The sequence below is a fragment of the Pseudorca crassidens genome, chromosome 8 (assembly GCF_039906515.1).
Source record: "Pseudorca crassidens isolate mPseCra1 chromosome 8, mPseCra1.hap1, whole genome shotgun sequence".
NCBI classification, from domain to species: domain Eukaryota; kingdom Metazoa; phylum Chordata; class Mammalia; order Artiodactyla; family Delphinidae; genus Pseudorca; species Pseudorca crassidens.
In genome coordinates this window covers 104,686,100-104,708,104 of record NC_090303.1, presented here as the reverse complement: position 1 = coordinate 104,708,104, position 22,005 = coordinate 104,686,100, and the positions used below count along the sequence as shown (strand labels likewise).

The following is a 22,005-nucleotide window of genomic DNA, read 5'->3' as shown; positions in this document are numbered from 1 at the left end:
TGAGCTACGCAGACTGCAGAGGACTCAGTGCTGACAGAGGAGGTGCTCTGACCAGACATAGCGGAAACATCACTGAACATCCTGGGCAATCAATCTGCAACTCCAGCCCCAGGAGCCCTGAGCAAGGGCCCCCCCAAGATGGACCAAACCAAGCTGAAACGACATCTCAAAGGCTCGTGCCAGCCCTCCATGAGATTGGCTGCCTTCCAGAACAAAAATGAACATTCTTTAAATCAGGACAACAAATTCCAGATTCCCAAAATGATGTGTCCAAAATGTCCAATATACAATCCAAAATTACTGGACATTCTAAGAAGGAAGAGACCAGGGTGAAAACTCCCAGGAGAATTAAGTAGTATAAGGAGAGAGAAAATAATGGTAGCAAGGGAACGGGGAGATTATTTAGAGAGTGGTCGCTTTGACAGAGAGCAAAGGCCTCGGAGAGCATGCACGGAGAAGGCCAGGAAAACATCCAGGGGCAGACCATCCTAGGGCGAGGACACAGCCAGTGGAATCCCGCTTGGCTTATCAAGAAAGGGCAGGGCAGCGAGTGTCGCTTGGGCCGACTGAGCGGAAGGGTGTGAGATGAGCTAGTATGATGGGGGTCAGGGGACCCAAGGCCCGGAAGGCTGTTGTGGGGATTTTGATTTTAGCCCCAGTAAGACGAGAAATCACCGGAGCATTCCCAACAGAGGAGTGATGTCACCTGACTTACATCTTAAGTAAGATGCTTCCAGCTGATGTCTGGTAACAGACAGTAGAAGGTTAAGAGTGGATGCAGGGAAATCAGTCTCGAGACCCGGCCGGCCTTCCAGGTGACAGGTTGGTGGCTCTGACTGGGGTGGCAGCTGTGGAGCCAGAAGTGGTGAGATTCCAGAAACACTTGGAGGACAGGGCTTGCTGAGTGTGGGTGGTGCGTTAGGGAGGAAGGGGAGGCAAGGATGGCTCCAAAGTTTGGGGCCTGAGCATCCTTAAGAAAGGAGCTGCTGGGCTTCCCTGGTGGCGCAGTGGTTGAGAGCCCACCTGCCGATGCAGGGGACACGGGTTCGTGCCCCAGTCCGGGAAGATCCCACATGCCGTGGAGCGGCTGGGCCCGTGAGCCATGGCCGCTGGGCCTGCGCGTCTGGAGCCTGTGCTCCGCAACGGGAGAGGCCACAGCAGTGAGAGGCCCGTGTACCTCAAAAAAAAAGAAAGAAAGAAAGGAGCTGCCATTTCCTGAGATGGGGAGAGAAGGGAAGAGATCAAGAGCTCAGCTGGATTAGGTGTGAGCTGCGTACTGAACATCTCAGGAGGAATGAAGGTTCGAGTCTGGGATTCAGGAGAAAGTCCACAGGAGGATGGGAAAGTCCATGGGACTCAGCGGCCTGCTGCTGCTCTAAAGGTACTGAATTGCCTGAGGTCATGTAGGGAGTGTGTGTGGACTGAGAAAGGGGGAGGTCCAAGGGCTCCGACCTTTAGCCGACAGCAAGTGAGGAGGACCCCACCTGGAGACCAAGAAGCAGGTTCCAGTGAGGCAGGATGAAAACGAAGAGAAGGCGGTGTCCTGGACACCAGGGGAAGTCAACTGCTTTACACACGCCGATGGACTGAGGAGTCCTGAGGCTTGATCCTTGAATTTGGTGACATGGGCACCAGGAACATTCTTAGCAAGAGAAGTTTTGGGGGAACGTTGGGTTCGAAAGCCAGACTGGCGTGGATTCAAGAGAGAATTTTTAAAAGAGAATACGGAGGCAGCAAGAAAAGATAACTCTTTCAGTGAGTTTTACCAAAAGGGGGAAAGAAGTACGCACTGGTCACCAAAAGCGGTTATGCGGTCAAGGGAGGATTGTTTTCTTAAATGGAGAATATTGTTGCATGTTTGTTGCTAACAGGAAAGGTCCAGCACAGAAGAAAAAATCCAGGGGTGAGAAGAGACCCCTGCAGGTGCCGGGTCCTTCAGTGAGGGGGGCGGGAGGCAGTGCAGCCGGGATGCTGGCCTGGCACAGGAGCAAGGATGCTCGCCTACTCTAGCAGGGGCCGGTGGTTCACGCAGGGCACCCGAAGGCATGCTGGGGGTTTCGTGGTGAGGGGATGTGGGAGTTCTCTTCTGAGCGCTCCTGTTGTAGTAAGGAAATGGGAGCGGGGAAGAGGCTGCTGACACTGAAGAGAGGAGGAGATGTGAAAATGCCCCCGTGAGAGTGACTGACCTGGTCGGGAGATACAGTAGGGTTTCCCGGCTACACGTGGGGCTCACCTTTGAGGTCTGCAGCTGTGAATTCAGAGTAGGCCAGGCAGTGTGGCTGCCCGTTTTTCCAGCCGTGGTCACAGCTGGGGAGCGAGGCAAGTGTCCCGGAGGACTGGGGTCTTGCCCAGGGAGCATCAAAGCAGGAAGAGAACAAAAGCAAGGGAGTCGAAAGAACTCAAGGAGCTGGCTCCCAGCAGCAGCCAGAAAAAACCGACGTCAGGTGACAAGCAGTCAAAAGAGGCAGGGCGTGGGGATCCCGGCGGCGTGGGACTCGCTAGTCGGGGCGCCCGCGGATCTGGAGGGCAAGTCGTCCGAAGAGGCAGGGCTGAGGCGTGGGGATCCCGGCGGCGAGGAGACTCGCTAATCGGGGCGCCCGCGGATCTGGAGTCCAGGAGGTGTCCACACAGGCCACGGGGGATACTTTCTGGCCATGACCCGGTGGCCGACAAGGGGTGGGTGGGGGCAGCTGAGGGCGCAGAGGAAGGCAAGCGACCGAGTCTCCATCTAATATCGTGCTGTGGGAATGACGTTTCCTAAGAGGAACGACCAAAGAAATGGGGGAGAGAAACCGGGACAGCGTGACACTGGGGGGCGGGGGAGCGCGGGGGGGATGTGTGTGACCATGGGGGAGGGTGGTGACCCTAGGGAGATGGCATCCACAGTGGGCAGTGGGTGGCAGAGTCCCACCTCTGGTCCGTCCAAGGATTCAGGCCTTAGGCAAGTACCCCTGAGGAGAGAGGGGTTCCCAGTCACGCAGACCTGAGCACCCGACGTGCAGCCGCCTTTCCTGGCCCACCGGCTCAGGAGGGAAGGAGGGCTGGGACCTGCATTGCGGAGGACGCAGGACGCAGGCCGGGCGGGCGCAGGGCAGGGTGGGTCCCCGGGCGGTGCCGACCCGGCTGTGCCGCGACCTGCACCCTCGGGGCAGCTGCAGGGTGCTCCCTGGCCAGTGCTCAGCGCTCACGGCTAGAAGCTGCAGGGGCAGGGCCTCCCCGTGGTCGCGTAGCCCTCAGAGACCACCGCCCGGTCACCGCGAGCCACGTCCGCCCGAGGACACCTCCCGACCAGGCCGCCAGCGCAGGGGCCGCCATGGGGGCTCGGGCCCAGGGGGCGCTGTCCTCCGGCCAAACCTCTGCTCTTCTCCTCCCCACGCCCACCCTGGTCCCTAGGCCGGGCTCAGCCGTCTCACCTCAAGGCGGGGGGGATCCGTCCGCGAGGGTCCCTGACGCGTCCTGCCCCCCTCTATCACCCAGGCACAAGTGTGGACGCAGCTTAGGGAGAGGTACTTGGTGGGAGGCTCAGGGTTTATTTTCTGGTTTGGATCTAACTTAAACCTCTCTGCCTCTCACCCCGTCTATAGGCGACACCACAAGTGGAGCGAGGAGACGTTATTTGTGAGCATATGAAGCTGGAAAACTGCTGTGCTCATCACTTCTTTCAATCTGGAAGCCACACCTCAAGCTGCAGACATGTTACTTCCTGTGCTTCTCTTTCTTGGAGCCACAATTCCTAAGCGCTGTGCTCGTCTAGAGAACTCTTTCACGACCTATTTTTCTCTTCAGACTTATAATTTCCTTCAAAATACTGAAATACACTGTTGAGTAAAAGAGCCTGTCAGATGAGAGCTGGGTGAGAACTGTGGAGACAGCTGCAGCCTTTCAACAGGAGTCATGGGAGCGCACAGAGTACCTCCCCGCCTCCCGAGCCTGCAAGGAGGCTCCCACCCGCCGGAGACACACGCTCTCTCCTCCAGCCCTTGCAGGGATACTCGCCCAGACCTCTCCAGGCCGGGCGGGGGTACAGAGGGCTGGCGACCTGAAAGCACCTTTCAAAGGAGCTCCATTCATAAGGAATCCCCCCAGTTGCGAGAAACCCACTTTCGACCTGACATCTCCAGGTGTTGAGTCCACCTTCCTGAGATCCCATCACTCAACGCAAAGGTCAGCCTTTTAGAAAAAGAATGACTTATCCATGGAATATGGGTTAAAACAGAAGAAAAACGGCTTTGACTTTATTCACTAGGTATTTTCCGATTCTGATTGAGGTGTAAAAATTCCACTAAATCAGATCTGAGAAGCTGATTAGATGTGCTGGCCTCTGACACTTCACTTCCTTCTGTTTCCCCAAACCAGCTTTCTTTCTCACCTGCTCCCGTCCTTACCTGAGACCTGGGATCCTTCTCCTCAGCCTTCCCGTGGGGACAGCAGTGCTAAGCTACGGCTTACCTTGAAAAGTCGGCCTCATTTCTGTCAGTGAGGCAGTGGGTGTGTGTGGATGGAGCCCAGGTTCCTGGCCTGTACAGCATGGCGGGAGGTGGGAGGGGCGAACCTCTGGTTTTCTCCTCCTCAAGCTTTTCCTTTAACAATGTTTGGTTTGGGGGGGGGGGAACCTTTATTTTTTTTTAATATTTTCCAAATAGACCGTGAACTATGAGCAATCTGTAGCAGCGTGAAAAGCTCTGAGGATGCCTGAAGTGGGAGGTGGACACAGCAGCGCCAGCGCACGCGGCTTCTCAGACAGGCCGTGTGCACGTGACAGAAACAGAAGGCGCCGGGCAATGGCGGTGGAAAGGCATGGGCGACGGATTTTCCCCACTTTCAGTGTCACGATTCGTGCTGGAGTACAGATCTCCTTTGAAACCCTGTACAGATTATTCGTGATGTTTTAAAAAATTAAAGAAGACAATATAAGTCTCCCACTTCCAACAAACAAAACACACAAGGACGCTGTCTGCTTGGTCGGTTCAGACTCGTGAGACCGTGGACTGAGGAAGGCCGTCCCTGACCCTCCATGAATCAGACACGTTCAAGGCCAAGCGCTGACCAGAGGAGGCGGATCTGGGGGCCTGGGGACAACCCCCATCCTCTGAGGGACGGTCCCAGTGCCCTCTGTCCACATGGGTAAGTCGTGGAACGGACCGAACCCGAGCGCGAGAAAAAATAAAAGCTACAGAACAAAAGCAGAAACTGCAAAAGCTATTTATTGACACATCTTCCAGATTACAATACAGTTCAAAACACAGTTCTCAGCATGGAATCACACAAATGATACACACAAGAATACATTTTTTCCAACCATGTCACAACTGTTCTTCACATATATTCCTGATAAAGCTGTCACAGTGATTAGAGCAAAGTGAAAAATGGGGTAAAACAAGGCAACGTCATTTCCCGCAAGTGTGTGTAGCGTTCGGTAGAAAACACGGAGTAGATCACCCAGAGGAAAGCAATTCGCTCAGCTCTTGATGTCTCAACTCCCACTGCGCGCCCCATAACCACAGCTTCAGACTCGACGCCGAGCTGGCCCAGACCAGCTCACAGCGATTAGCAACAAGGTTAGGAAGGGTCACAGTCAGCGAGAGCGGCAACAAAGCCAAACAAGCCGTCACCTCCCAGTGGAAGAAGAGGCACGCTACCACTAACACTGAACCCATGCAAAAGAGGTCCTGCAAAAGTGGATAAAAACAGAGAAGGGGTGATTAATGGCACGGCCGGCGCAGGCTGCAGGACGCTGGCTTCCACGGGGCCCCAGCCCCTGAGTCGGACTGCAAAAACAACAGAATCCAGATGTTACTCTCGCCAACCAAAGACCTGGAGGGACAAACCGTGAGTAAAACCTGTCAAAGCAAAGGTTTAGATGTAATCGAGTTGTCGACACAGCACAAAGATATTCATGGCACTGAGAGTGGAATTCTAAACGTTAACACTTGGACAGAGCAGCCAGGAAGGAGCGCCGTCACCAGATGAAGAAGCCGTCACCAGGGGAGACGGCAGGAGAAGAGAATGGACACCCAGCAATGGCAAGTGAAAGAAGGGGCCGCGCCTGAGGACGGTGGATGGTGGGTTTGGCAGGGAGACCCCCGAAGGAAGGAAGGAGGGTGCACAGCAGGCCTGGCTGACGTGGCCCAGACACTCAGCAGCAGAAGCGAGACCAGACTGGGAGCCCAGCAAAGAGAACCAACTCAAAAATGGGGTGGGGGGGCGGGGAGAGAAAAAAAAATCAGATTTCAGGCTGTGTTGTTGGTGAACCTGAAAATTAAACAGTGGAATTAAAGCCTTAGAGTTAAAATCCTCACAAAGGAAGAACAATTCTGGATCCCATGCCTGTGAAAAGCAAAGCTGAATTATAAAAACAAATGATTATCTGCTCTTCAGTCAACAGTATAAATGTGTGTTGCATGCATGCGTGTTGCTTCAAAAACATAAATTATATACTCTAAGACAATACTGCAGACTGCACACAATTTAAATAGTCCTTTAAAAATCAGGTTCCATTACGTGCCCTTAAAATGAAAAATAGTTTAAAAGAAAATCATGCTAGCAAGAGGTCTACTTTCTAGAGTATATAAATGACTACATACAGAATATATTAAAACAGCACAACTGTGTGTCCACTCTGTGGAAAATATTAAAATTCAAAGACTACATCATGTTCCTTTTTAAAAGGCCTATATTTTTCTACATACCTTTCAAAATAAGTAAAACAAAACAGCAACACGAGGCCTTTTTACATTTTAGTTGGTGAGAAGTAAAAGCAAAAAGCAGCTTCTCACTAAAAGTACCTGCTCTGCCTCTGCCCATCTTAGTGAAAAGACTCCTACCAAAACACGGCACAGAAAAGAGCGAGTTAAGATTTTCTGCACCTTCTCTAGAAAGGGCAGCTTACACGTGTAAAACCAATGATCCTTCCCAACCACACGCTACCAGAAGGTATACCTGGGATCCAATATGAATCAGTGAGTTTTGTTTGGTTCTAGGACACAAAACCATGGGCACTTTAAATGAGAAAAATTAAATAGGTTGTAAAAAACCTTACACAAAATCCTTAGGATTTAATAGAAGTCAAGGCTGACTGCCTTTGGAGAGATCGTATTTACCAATGTCCAAAATAATGCATCATTCACAAGTTTTAAGAAGAGCTGAGAAGGTTAATTGATAAAATGCTCATTAAATACAATGGAGTATCTAAATTTTCCCTCTATCGATGTAACTCCTGTGGCTTCCTTCATGGGGGGTGGGGGCATCTCCTGGTCCTATTTCGCCTCACCCACCCCCCTTCCCTCTGTTGGTTAATTCCCTTTTAGAATTCTGTCACTTAAAACCCTGTAAAAAATCAAATACCTTTCAAGCACCCCACCCCCTCCCCCAACAAACAAAGAGAAAGGAGCTGGGCTGTGGGGGGACGGGGCAGGGCGGGGCCTCTAGCTGACTACAGGAAAGTGAAAGCAGCTCTACCGGGGTGTGAGGGAAGCCCAGAGACGCACCAGGAGAGCAAGGGCAGCGCGGGCCTGCGCCCGCCGGGGACACGCTTCTGGACAAGCGGCCCGCTGCCTCTCCAGGATCTAAGGGACAGAAGGGAGGACAGAAGCCCCCAAGAGCGGCTCTAGGTGCTCTGCACACAGACCTTGACCAAAACCTGACCGTCCCCAGGAGGGGACGACGAGCACATTGAGCTTACCTTCAATTAAACAACAAAGAAATTTAAAAAAATAAGAAAACAAAAGCCAAACAGAACAAAACAAAAACCAGAAGCCAAAAAAACACACAAAAGAACAAAAAAACAAAAAAAAAACAAAAAAAGAAAGTGACAGGTTCTCAAAACAACACGGCCTCAGTTCTCATCTACCCTCCACGCAAGCCAGCCAGGCCTCCTCCTGTCCAAGAGCCCGGCGGTCCACCGAGCCCAAGGGGCTGGGCCTGGCGCGGACGCCCCTCCTCCAGCCCGGGCCGCCAGCGGACATCTGCCGAGCCCACCGTGCCCGCCGCCCGCCCGCAGGCCTCCCCACCAGACCGGCTGACTCCTGTGCAGAGCCAGCGTGTTAGAATAAAGCCTCTGATGGACCCTCGTTAGCACCCCTCCGTGCTACAACTCTCCTCGCCCCACTTCTAGGCTCCTTCTTCCCTCACCCTGGACACCTCCTCCCAGCCTCCTTCCAGCAACAAAGTCTGTTTGCATAATTAAGCCAAATGCCCTTTAAAAAAAAAGACCCCTTTGTGCAGGATCTAAGCTGTCACAATTCAGAAACGCTACAAAACCAAGCATAAACAATTGTTTATCCAGGACCTTTACAAATCATGAGAAGGAAGACCCCCAATTAGAAGTAGTTATGATGACGCCCCCCTCCCCTCCCCCCGTCCCCTCCCCGGCCCTCCCCGGTGGGGAGAGGGCACAGACACCTACTTAGCATGCTGCCTGTCCAGAAAGGGGGGAACCCGCAATATTTCTTTTGGAAAAAAGAGACGATATTTCTCCTTAAGAAGGATATCAGTATAAGAATTTAACAAATGTGGCCAGACCAACGGTAGTGCAAGGTTATGCTCAGATAAGTAGCTAAGTGAGCTTCTGTTACAGCATAAGATCAAAACAAGATATAATGCAAAAAGAAAAAGCACCTCAGGTCCACACAGTCACCTACTGTCTTCACCTTATGAGATATACTGATATTTACTGGCTTCTTGAATTTGTGAACAAATAATACACAGGTCAGGATAAATGTATTGACTTACTACCATCTTTATAAAAATCGAATATACACACAAACACATCAACAGTTATGGAACTGCAGCCATTAAACTTTGATAAGACAACACAAAGGAACTAACAAATAGCTAAGATGCTGCTGAATTGAAAGCATTTCCAATAACATTTAGTTTTAAGAGGTCCATATTTACATGGTTGTTAACTGCTCCTGCATACCCTTTAAATGCATGATAACGAAAGAACAAAGATAATGGTTGCAGCAGATCTTCCAAGAGGGTTCAGCTCACCGTGGTCTGATTTCACTGCGAGAAGTGCACCAAAAATGGAAATAACGTTCCTTTCTAATTCTGCTTCTTTCTTTCCTTTTCCAGTTTCCCTCAAGGAAAGCAAAGCCTTTGTTCCCAGGCCTGGCTGGCACTAACAGAGCCCGTGCCCAGGGGCCGTGTGCATCAGGAAGCGACCGCGGGAAGCCTTTCTAACCAGTCCTTTCCGGAAGGCCCGGCTCGACTAGGCCTTTCAAGAACTTTCTATCAAGAGAAAGCTTACTTCTCTGTGCGCGTAGACTGTTACAGACACACACCTGTTCCGGGGCACCCCTGTCAGACTCAGACAACACAAAAACAGACCTTAAAGTAGCCATGAGGTCTGCCTTGAACAAAGGTGCCCAAATAGGATTCGTTTCTTACCACTAACTAGAAGAAAGTACGCCTGAATGGCTACTTTTCAGAGACAACATGCAGATTTTTAGCTTCACAGCCACAACACACTCAGACTATTTCAAAAAGCGGTCAAATTTTGTATACTCAGCTCACTGCGTCATTAAGTCCTCGGTGATAAAATAAGTCCATTAACTGTAAGCCTTCCTGCTGCCCAGGGCGGGGAAGTGGTGTGGGTCTCTCCTATGTGGTGCCTGCATGCTACCCAACTCACCACTTCAACGCGGCTCTCCGTGGACTGAGCTCCTAACCTGTGAACGCAACTTTATCTCTACCTGTGAGGACGGCGGCAGCGGCCACTGGCCATCTGGATGCTCCGCCGGAGCACCCGGGGCCAGGCTGGCACACACCACCACCTCCCAAGGGTTAGGCAGGGGCTTTCTGGAGCACGGGTGGCCAGGCACCTCAGCTCAGGGGGGCGAGGGGGTGTTCTAGCGTGTTCTATGAGTGCCTATAGTTTCCCGGAACCGAAATCTTCTGAAGAGCAGTCATCAACACCCACCTTCACATTCCAGACTCACTCCTAGCACACGGTACCACAGTGGAATCAATGCTACAGGAAGTCTCACAGGGTCTGAAATGCTCTTCTCTGGTTCTGGTAACTTAATTTGAAAAAGTAATACAAAATTTCAACTGTGAAAATAAGAAGATACAAGTTCACGTGACCTGTGTCTTAGCTCCCAAGAGAAGGCTGAGAAGGAGGGACGCCTTGCTGCAGGGGGGGCTGCCTGCTCACATCTGGTCCTCGCTGGGCTAACCAGACGCATTAACCGGTGGTAACAGGCTTCTATTTCCCTTAATTCCATTAATAAATCTCACAGGAAATCTTAGGTATAAAATATAGCTAAAAAGTCTGAGTATGCCCCGGTATCATTTGCTCAACTAGTTCAGGTCCACATTAGAATCAATCCAAAATAGTGAAACTCCTTCATGAGCAGAAATACAATAAGGCACTTTTTTCCACATTTGCCCAGAATGAATTTTACTACAGATGACTTTAAGGGGAGGAAGCGTCTCTCACCTGAAGGAGCCTACCCAGCATCCCAGAGACACACTGCGCCACACGCCACGGAGAACGACAAGCCAGCGCAAACATCCCCTCGCTCTCGGGTCCACTGAAGGACAGCGCAGCCCCTGCTCAAAAGGCCTTCAAAAAAGAAAATCTTAATCACAGATTGCCCAAGAATGTTCTATATGCGTCACAGAGCCGGTGACATGAATATGCCACTTGGGGCTGCACTTAAAAAGAGGAAAAAACCAAACAGGCCTGCGAAAGCTTCAGGCTGTCCTACCCTCCTCACCTGGCAGGTATGCTACGCTCGCCTAGCAGGGAGCCCAGCGAGGGCTGGAGGTGAGGGTATCGGACACCTGCGCTCAGCCTGGGGGCGTGTGACGACGCCCAGCAGCACTTCCGCCGCATTCAGAACGAATATAAAAGGGGGCGCTCCCTTTGGAACTAGGACTATACAGTTGGCGCTTTTGGAGTATTTACAAGAAGCAGAATCGGCCACACAATTGGCACCACTCCCAACCACCCTCATACCCTGCTTTCCAGGATATGCAACTGCCAATCATAATCACCCGAATTTTAACCTACGTTTTTACAAGAGCCTTTTGAGGGCTTTCTGAGACGGTAAAACAAGTGAAGCTGGTTGAGAAAACGCTCATCTAGCCTGCACTGAAGATAAGTGCAACCATTATCAAATATTCTTTGCTGTGAAAACTACTGAGAATTTGTGACGTTAATGTCTTTACTCACTCTAAGTCGCTGTAATCGATCATACATAAGATCACGAAGAACGATGTCTACATGCATTGTAAGCACTTTGAAAACATGAGAAAGCGAAACCTGTAGTTCTTTGTGGTGACAAGAGAATGTGAAGCGATCTAACACCGAGTCGAGTCTGCCGCGTCCCGTAAGGTCAGCTCTTCTGGAATCAGTGCTGGGCCGCTGGGCGCTCCGGACGACAGCCACGCAGGGCTGCGGACGGAGAGACCTAAGCTCGCGGGGCTCTGCGCAGCAGCTCCCAGGAAGAAATTCCACAGCGCGTGTGCAGCGTTACGGTCAGGCTCTCCTGCCAGAAATCACTCAACAATCAGGGCCACATTTATGTGGGACAAATCTATCATATGCCTGTGGGGATTTAAAGAAACAGTGACCATTAGGCTACCTGTGCACATCAGCAGCCACGAGATCAAGCGGAAGAAACATGCAGACTGACAGAGAGGATCCACCACACCGGGGGTGACCACCCACGTCACAGGAGGCGGCGGCGCGTCTCCGCAGAGACAGACAGCAGGTGGCAGCACAGACTCCTCCCATCTCCCACCTGTCACCAGGGGCTCCAAGGCTACCTGTGGAACTTCTGCTGAAACGCTAACGCATGGGCGGGTTCCTTGAACTTGGCTATGGCTTTCCGCTGCTGGGGAAGCATCTGTAAACTCTGAAGGAAGATGACAGAAACACTTTAGAATCCTGTTGTATGGGGTGTAATATACATATAACATACATACATACATACATACATTCATACATACATTCATTCATTCATTCATTCATTTTTATACATCAGATTTAATGCAAAATTTGAGTCCAGGCTGACACTTAGATCACTAAAACAAACTAATTCTACCTCCCTGGCAATTTTTTGTAATCTACCCAGATAATCTATCCAGCAACAGTGCTTCGCTAAGTCACTGCCCTGAGCAGCAGTCGTTCGTGTCCTCACAGCTTGGTGTTAAGACCTTCCTTCCATCAGGGGGCTTCCCTGGTGGCACAGTGGTTAAGAATCCACCTGCCAATGCAGGGGACACACGTTCGAGCCCTGATCTGGGAAAAGCCCACATGCCGCGGAGCAACTAAGCCCAAGAGCCACAGCTACTGAAGCCCGCGTGCCTAGAGCCCGTGCTCCACAACCAAGAGTAGCCCCTGCCCGCCGCAACTAGAGAAAGCCCGCGCGCAGCAACGAAGACCCAACGCAGCCAAAAATAATATATATATATATATATATATATATATATATATATACACACACACACATATAGACCTTCCATCATTTGCCCTGTCAGCCACCCAATCTTCTCTCTAAACCTTCCTGGGGAGGCCCAGGACAGGTGTCCTTGGAGAGTTACTTTCTGCTTTCACATCTTCCTGTCAGGCGATTTTCCACGGGGCCCTCAGTAAGCTTTTTAAAAGCACAATACTCATCATACAGGAGGAACTGCTGTAAGGCAACGGGACCCCACGGTCGGAGTGGGTAGTTATCTCCTAATTATCACTGGGGTAAGTTAAGGGTTTCATATATGTAGGTGGGCCACAGTGAGGGGCAGCTGTGTCTGTGGCAGCCATCAGCATAATTTGGTCACAGTCTGTGCTTTAAAAAGTCTGAGAGAAGCGGCATCTTAAATTAAACCTTTAGGGGACTTCCCTGGCGGTCCAGTGGTTAAGCCTTCACCTTCCAATGCAGCGGGTGCGGGTTTGGTCCTTGGTCGGGGAGCTAAGATCCCACATGCCTCGCAGCCAAAAAACCCAAAACATAGAAGCAATACTGTAAGAAATTCAATAAAGACTTTAAAAATGGTCCACATCAAAAAAAACCTTAAAAAGAAAATTAAATCTTTAGGATTTGAAACAACCATTCCTGAGGCTACTATTTGCAGTAAAAACCAAGTGAGTTCATGAAGAAGATGGATCCATCAAGTGAAGAGACTGGTGCAGGGACAGTGAACTTTCACCTGGTCCTCCCTCACACTTGCCCTGAGGACAAGGGGCAGCTCTGTGCTTCCCCGAGGCCTGGGGACGTAGGATCCTAGGATTCGGGAGGGATGCGCCGGAGGAGAATTCGGATTTCTCAGCCGGTCCCACTCTCCGGAGTCTGATCCTTCTCAAGCATTTTGGTGACTTGCCATGTGTGTCTGCAGCAATGAGCAAAGTGGCAGGGGGGCCTTGCTACCACGGGGACACAGCCTGAGGAAGTAGCAGAGGACTCAGTGGCGGGGAACCGTCTGCTGTGTCTGGGCTTCTGTCCAGTGACGTTTAACAGCCAGAAAAAATATCTAATGGTAAAACACAACCCTTTAGAAGTGTTCACACACGTGGCTGTTTCATTGTAAAGCATTTGTTCAAAGACCTACAACAAAAGCACATAGCCAAAGTATCAGTTCCTTGAAATACGTTCAAACAAGGTAAACTGGGGGCTTCCCTGGTGGCGCAGTGGTTGAGAGTCCGCCTGCCGATGCAGGGGACGTGGGTTCGTGCCCCGGTCCGGGAGGATCCCACACGCCACGGAGCGGCTGGGCCCGTGAGCCATGGCCGCTGAGCCTGCGCGTTCGGAGCCTGTGCTCCGCAACGGGAGAGGCCACAACAGTGAGAGGCCCGTGTACCGCAAAAAAAAAAAAAAAAAAAAAAAAAGTATACTGTATATGAAATAAGCACTCTCCATTTTAGTAAACACAGAACTCCCATGAGTAAAACATGACCAGGAGAGCGCTAAAAAAATATTCTTTCCAAAAAGTTGCTTTTCAGTGCTTCACACAGAAATAAACAGTTTCAAGTCTCCATATTACATGGCACTAAGGTTTACACACAGGCTCCCCTCGGAGGAGCAGTCAGATAGTCTGGGGCACATCACCAACCAGACCCGGACCAGTGCAAGGACCAGGCCCGGAGGTGACAGAGGCAGCCACTAGGCTGCAGTGAGCTCCGTCTGCCTGGTTTTCTGAAGCCAGTTTAGTAGATACTAGAGTTTTCCTCTTCTTTCAGATATAAAAACCAGACGCAAAAGATTTTTCTTGATGATTTCACTTATCATTAAGTTAACTGGACAAGTAAAGCTCAGCAACCTGGTCTTTAATTAATGCCATCAATTAACTTCTCTTGGATACACTGTCAGCATGCGGCTTTTCTGGCCTCTCAAATTCGTTACTTGACAAAGACCTGTTTTCTCTGCCAGCCCCCGCTTTCGGCTCACGCCCACTCTGTGCCTTATCCTTGAACGATCTCCAGCTGCTGAAGCTCTTCTGGAACTGCTCCTGAAGAGAAAATGCAAGAGGAAATGCCGTGCTGTCCTGTCACCACCAGAGAAGGCCAGAGAAGGACGTGGGTAAGAGCCAGCTTCAAGCCCAGGTCCAACCCAAGCACTGCAGCAGAACCTCCCGCCAGGCCCTGCTTTCTGATTCCATCTCGGGCGCCTCAGGCACCCTTTTCCTCTTCCGGCCACGTGGCCGCAGTGCTCGAGGGCGCTGGGGTGTAGGCACAGCTCCATTTCTTCATGAACTGCGGCCAGCACTGTGGCAGTTCTTACCACAAGACTTAGGAGAACTTAACCTAAACTTATTTTGTCCAAAACTACAAAAATCGCTCGATTAGGAACAGACAAGAGAAAACTAACTTGTTATGATACCACAAGTGATTATCCACACTCTACAATTCACAGATGGAATCTGGATTTTGAAAATACTATGCTCTTCTTTTGAGAAAAAGCATGTCAAGATGTCATTTCCTCTGGGTGATTTCACAATGTGGAATGAAGGCATGAAGCTTCCTCTTTACCATTTACCAATTTATAAGGTAAGAGGTAAGAAGATAGCTTATCTGTATCTAAGTGGTTTAAAGCTCAATTTGATTGAGAAGGTATCAATCAAGAGAGCATAAACTTTCAATGCAATTTTGTTTTAATATTTACTTATTTATTGGCTGTGTCAGGTCTTAGTTGCGGCATGCAGGATCAGTTCTCAATAGTCAACAAAAGTAATAACACTGTCTTAAAATTTGTTTTCTGTCTGTTCCCCTTTATTGACATTTCTGCACCCTTTTCCAAAAAACAAAACCTATTTTCAGATATAACACTGAATTGCTAAAACTGTCAATATTCAACCATTTCTGACCTACCAAAATGACAAGTATTAGCGATCACTTTATTGCGAAGAGAGGAAAAGACGCTGTCCACTAATAAGCTAAAAACTTATTATGATCACCAGCTTCTACTTTGAAAATATGTGCTTCTGCTAATCAGTAGCCCATTTCCAAATAATTAAACACTTCAATTCACCCAGAATGAACGAAGAGTTAAACTTTGTCTCCAGTCTACACACTCACTCTGACCCCGCCCCATCTCCCCCACAAATATGGTACTGGCCCTCGGAGAGACAGGCTAACTTGCCCACGCCCACCCTGATATACTTCTCATTTTTCAGAGACAAGACATCTGCAGAAAATTTGAGAATAACTGTGCTACTACAAGTAGCACAGTACCTGTTACAATACTCCTTTAGTTGGCCGCTTCCTTTGTTTATACTCAGCCGTCCCATTCAGGGCCATTTGACTGAACTGCCACAAGGCACTACATTAACAGTAGAAGAGCTGTGACAACCCACAATTTAAAGTCCAGAAAAATGTCCATGCTGCTCAGAACCTTGGCCGTTTTTTCCCTGATTAGGAAAAGTTCTTCCTCTTTCTAGAAAGAGCTTGTGTTCATGTCCATGTATACTAATAAATTACAATATTATGGGGATTCTTTTTTTTTAACATCTTTATTGGAGTATAATTGCTTTACATTGTTGTGTTACTTTCTGCTGTATAACAAAGTGAATCAGCTATACATATACTTATATCCCCATATGAATGTTAAGGGGATTCTGAAATGATTCTGCAGTCCTGAAAATCAATTAAACTATTCTCCCACTCTGGCCAACAGTTCCCAGCACCTTCAGGAATCAACCTAAAGCCAAAAATGATATTGATATTAGTTGTTTTAAACAAGTGAAGTTGCTCAAACAAGAGCCCCACTGATCAATCATTAGACATCTACTCTCTCGGGCTCCACCCCAGACCTGGTAAGACACCCTGGGTTGGGCCCAGCCTCCAGGGACAGCTTGGGAACCATCGAGGGACACGTACCAGGTCTTCCTTTCTCACGCGATGGCACCTGCACGTGGTGGTGGCAGCTGGCCTATGCCCATTAAATCTTTCCTTCTCCAGCCTCGCAGCCGGGCTCCTCGAGCCAGTCCTCGGGCAGCATGGCGCAGGATCCCTTCATTCCGGACCCTTTCTGCACGCAGCCCACCCGACCCTCTCGCTGGTGACGGGGCAGCGTCTCAGGCCACTTCTCGCGGAAATCGACGACTCCTCCAGTGCCTGTTCATATTGAACTAATCATCGCAGCGTGTGTGGTCTTTTTTGATGCCGATTCTGTTTTTTCCTCGAGTCCTGTGTTGGGGCTTCTTGTGTCCACGGCGTAAGTGCTGTTCTTTATGCTCTGATACAGTTTAAAGACATCCTGAGGCCCTCCTCTTCCACACTCACCTTCATCTTGTACAAACGTGTCCTGCAGGTAAGAGCCCGTGTCTTATCACATGGTCTGCCTGGAATCCTCTTTTTTCTTTTGGGATTATTTACAACAGTGTTTTCAGAACTTTGTGTGCGAGCCTCCAATTAACAGTTTTTCCCATCACGGTTTCAGATCATGCGGCCATGCCTATATTTTCTTTAAACCTCGTGATGTCGGTTTTCAGAAAGTCTACATTTGACTATGCCTGGTGTTTTCCTTCCCAAACGTCCTGAACTTCAAAATGACTGAACTGCTTTCACTGAGATCTCAGCTTTCTCCACATCACCCACCAGACATCCCTGGTCAGTCAGAACCAGACGCAAAGAAGGTAAGATGGTCTCATCCCAGAAGGCGATATGTTCTAACGTGACCCCAACTTACACGACTGCTCAAAAGGGCTCCCCCTCACTGGGCGGCCCAAGATACCCACCAGAATGAGGGCTTTCCAAGTGTCTGGTTCCCTGGAACTACCGCATTGGGAGCTTGGCAAACTTGGTGGGTCCCGGACAGCCTCTCCTCAGCAGCCTGAAGCGAACCCCCCAGAGGACTCTGCTCTGGGACAACAGGCCGCCTTTCGAGAGCACACGCTTTCCCCCTCAATGGCATGTGGAGGCCTCCATGTTTCTTCCATTCCCCCTTCCGGGTGACGCCAGGGAACAGTGAAAGAGGTAGGAGACAGCGTTGGCAAGCTTGTGTGGTTCGTGAGACTCACGTAGGTGAAGTACTTGGTTGGGAAGCTGCACACCAATAAACGGCAGACCTGGGACCAAAACCGAAGCCCTCTCTCAAAGCCCGACACTTGCTGCCGCACTGCCGCGTCCCGGAGGGCCCGGCAGCTTCGAGAATGAGCCGCCATGGCCACTCCGGTCACTCGGGCTCTCGGTTTAGCGACTACCTTCCAGGGTTGTTGGAGAAATCAGGAAAGAAGCCAGGGAAAAGTGAACAGCACAGTGCCAGGCACGTGTTGGCCTAATCTAAGCCTCAGCCGTTGTTACTGCCGTTGCTCATGGCCAGCGCCCGCCTTTTTATTTTAGGAAAATACTTTTATTTTTACACCGTGGAATTTCATTTCTCTATAGGATAACACAGTTTTCTTAACAGTTTTAGGTAAAATCCCTCAAACAGGGAAATAAGGATAACTAAGCAAAGGGGCTCAGAAGTTATAACTACCTTACTTCCTGACCCTAAGAGTTAATTCGACTTCAGTCTTCCGGAACGCAGCGGGAGGCCGCTCTGGGGGAACATGCGCCGGTCACCGGAGGGGCACCTGCGCGAGACTCACCTGTCTGTGGAGCCCCCATGCCCCGCACAAGTCAGCCTCCCGGAGCCCCACGTGCACCCAGCCGGCCCCTCCCTTCCCTAAGAGCAAGACCCCCCCCCCCCAGTGTCCGGGCAGAACCTTCTTTCTGATTCTTTCCCTATCACTGCTAGAGAGTACCAGGTGGGCTTATTCTCACTGCACCCTCTCACCTGAAACTCTCAAACACGCTGCGATGCTTCCTGTGTCATTTCTACCACTGGTCAGAACACTTCTACAAAATTCTATCATTTTTCCTTATTCTGTCAGGGAGACTACAGATAAATGTCTTTAAAAAGGACTCTTTAGAGAGGCTTATGAGAACAGGTTAAGGGGACAGCACACTAACCGGGGAGTGACGCCGCCACAGAAAACAAGCAGAGCTGACGTGCTGTTACTGCCGTTCCCATAATTAAAGGCCCAAAGGAACCGGCCTTCCTGGTCCAGACACCACCTCTTGCTGTTACACTAAGTGAACGCCAGGTGGCACCACAGCCCAGCCCACCAGAGACTTGACACACGTTTCTTCCTCAGCCAGCGCGGCGGGCCGGGAGGCCTGGGTCCCCTAACCCTCCCTCTGAAGTGCACTTATACTTAAACCACAGTGAAGTCTTGTTATAAACGCCTTTAAAAAATTTATACCTAGCAATATTATTCTTTAGCTATCTAATGCTGGCAGAAGCTTGCTATCGACAGATCAGTTTGTTTCCGGACGTGCAGGCTCAGCGGCCATGGCTCACAGGCCCAGCCGCTCCGCGGCATGTGGGATCCTCCCGGACCGGGGCATGAACCCGCGTCCCCTGCACTGGCAGGCGGACTCTCAACCACTGGGCCACCAGGGAAGCCCTGTTTGTTTTTAAATTGAGTAACTCAGCACTTTGTGAATGCGGTGCTTAAAAATCTATAAACTCTCCCTCAAAACCATTCCACGGAACTAAGTAAGACTGGCAAGAAACGAGAGCTCTGCTTTTTGCTCCCTGGGATGGACGAACATGCCCTACTAGTAAGTGCCAGATCCATCCATCGCCCTCGGGGATTCTTTACGGTGGCCTTTTCAGGGTACCTGATGTAACTCAGAAAACACCACTCATTTTCCTATCTTCCTCTCCCTTTCGAGTTAAGAGAAGCCCTTAAAACACTTGGCATTGTTTTTGCCTGGCTTTAAGTGCCCTCAGTTAAACTTTACTTAACACAATGATCTCTAATCCTTCTTTCCAGAACAGGAGAAAAAAAAATAAAAAAGGCAAATGGGAGGAAAGACGGCCCCCAAAATGCAGAACTCAAAATTCAGTTTTTAAGATGGATAAAACCAAGGTTAGGTGTTGTAGCAGTGGCTCCAAGCTAACTTCTGCAGGGCAGTCAACCTCACGCAGTGCTGTAAGCAGCAAGAGCACTGCCCTTCACACTTCTTGAAAACTGAATCACATTCAAGGATGCTCAAGAGAATTATCAAGACTACGTAGGAAGAAGCAAAGCCCAGAAAATGAGCCGGTCACACGTGGAAAGCAACAGTGCTACCACTTCCCACCCAAACACAGACACCAGGAACACGAGGCCCCAGAGAACAGACTGGACTAGGCCCCAGGTCTTTAACTCCAGGATCCCTGGTGAACTGTGATTTGACCCCAAGTTTTCAACCGCCATTTGTTTGAGAATCCACTCAGGATAACCATATTTTAATTTATCGTAATTTAACCATATTTCAATGCATCGTAAGTTCTCTAATGCCAGTTCTGTTCCTGCAAATTAATCCATGTTATGACGGACTGTCCAAGGACAACTCTCCTTGGCCATGAGCTTAATGCCTCTTGATGACTGACAAGCTGCTCCTGACCATACAGCTGGAAAACTGACCCTCCTAAAAACAGAAGCCACAGCCTCTGGCTAACGTTTCACTATTACATACACGTGAAAACTAAGCTTAACCATCTCTGAGAATCCAAGGATGAAGGCAGAAGTAGTTAAACCTAAACAACGAAACCATCTCAGAAGGGCTTCCATCTACACCTCACTCTTGTCAACACTCAATGGTAGACGAAGGCTTAAAATACACTAAAAATTAATGTATTGTACTTAATGTAATTAATGTAATGTACTTGTGTCAACTCTGTTTCCCCATGAAGCAAGAGACCTTAAAAGAAAGCACTCTGTGCTGTGTTCTTTTTTTTTTTTGGCCATGCTGCTTTCGGGACCTTAGTTCTCCCCGACCAGGGATCAAACCTGTGCCCCCTGCAGTGCAACCACTGGACCACCAGGGAAGTCCCCTTTCTGTGCACTTTTTACTCAGAAATCTAACATTCACATCCACGTCCTACGATTTGCATCAAACATCCTTCCCAAGCGCTCCAGCCTCAGACATGGGTCCTGGCGCAGGATGGAGGGCTGTGCTGCTCGGGGGGGTGGGCGTAGGGGGGTTGCGGGGGCAGGCGGGAGGTGGGGAGCTGGCAGGAAAGGCCAGAGTTGGGGACTACAGACACGCTGCTCAAGGAAAACCAGGTCTACCCACTGCGCTGGTTTGCCTCCAGGGCTCTAGAGGCTGGAGCAATCAGGGATTTCAGTGGCAATTTTTGTTTACAACACAACTGGAGACCCATCTGCAGCCAGCTCGGCAGAGACCTTCACGCATTTAGAATTAGCCAGTTTAAAACTTAAGAGACCAAAATATAGTCCACATTATTTCACATTTGTAAAGTCTAAAGCAAGTTCCACAGGTGTTAACATGTGAGGCTATTTCTGAAAATGAAGGTCAAAAGGCTAGATACTTTAAAATGTTAAAATTGTTACACACAAAACAAGTGTGTGATAGAGCAAAAAGGTTGTGTGTTTGGGCGCATATAAGAACTTTAGGATAATATGAGGGTTTCAAAGGACAATCTGTTCGGCTAGAATAACTATTTCATAAGGTTTCTGAGCACCTGATAATTTCCAAGTAATCCAAGCCTAAGGCAAAGTTCTGGCATCAAGTGTGCACAGCAGATAAAATACTTGTCCTTCTTCTCAAGAGTACTGTTTTATCATGAAGTAACCAACACAAAGGGATCTTAAATGAAGAAATAACCGAGTCTTGGGAAGGACAAAGGGCACAGACAGAACGGGCCCCAGGTGACCCACCTGAATGGGTCCTACTGACATCAGCAGGCTCTTCAGCTGGGCGTCAGTAGTGGAGGAAGAAAGCCCTTCAACAGACACGACGCAGGGCTGAGGCTTGCACTCCACCACCCGGAGATTCTGCTTGTTCGGCATCAGGCGGCCCCGGCCCATCGCACCTGCCATTCCCCGGCCTCTCCCGTGCATGATGACCTGGCAACAACAAAAGGAACTATTCAAGGTTGAAGCTTGGGGTTTTTTTCACAGCTACTAAGATACAAAAGTGAACAAATCAGAATCCATTAAAATACACCGTGAACGACAGGACCTTCTGTAGTTTTTATCCACTATCAGAAAAGGGTTTAATGTCTAAATAAGACCACAGTACCCAGCAAACTGGAGTAAAAGAAAAGGAAGGAAAAGGAAGCAGCAAAGTCTGCACCTATCTTGGTGCCAAGCATGGTACTAGGTAGGCACTTTCTGTGCTACCATCATCCTGTAGACGAAGCAGCAGGATCACAGGGGTTCAGAAACCTGCCGCGAGTAACACAAAGATCTGGGTCCAGTCCTTAACGGCCCCGGAGCCCAAATTTCTCCCACTGTACCACAGGCAAACCCAGCGGGGACCAGGGGACTGTGTATGGTGCTCCCCACAGCCGCCTCCCTGTCACTGCAAGCCACAACACTACGTACCCTGGAGGGCAGATTCTGCAGCAGGAGTCTCCCACTGGCTGCACCACTGCACATTACACTCCTCTGCAGGGCTTTCAAAACAAAACCAAAAACCCCAACTACAACGACTGAGTGCCCCTGTCCCCCACCGAAATTACAACAGCACTGGCCTAAGGTAGGACCCAGACCTTAGCATTTTTT

General features: G+C 49.7%; 1 protein-coding gene across 7 annotated transcripts in view; it reads right to left on the bottom strand.

Moving 5' to 3' along the window:
* Window positions 1–5,186: 5,186 nt before the first annotated feature.
* RBM33 (RNA binding motif protein 33) overlaps window positions 5,187–22,005 on the bottom strand; it is a 117,018-nt gene continuing 100,199 nt past the window's right edge. For all 7 annotated transcript variants that reach the window (XM_067747569.1, XM_067747570.1, XM_067747573.1 and 4 more), the window contains 3 exons: window positions 21,157–21,345; window positions 11,776–11,864; window positions 5,187–11,554 (listed from right to left, as the gene is read on the bottom strand). In XM_067747569.1, coding sequence (XP_067603670.1) covers window positions 11,506–11,554; window positions 11,776–11,864; window positions 21,157–21,345 — 327 coding nt within the window. In that variant the 3' untranslated portion in view covers window positions 5,187–11,505. The remainder of the gene's footprint in view (window positions 11,555–11,775; window positions 11,865–21,156; window positions 21,346–22,005) is intronic.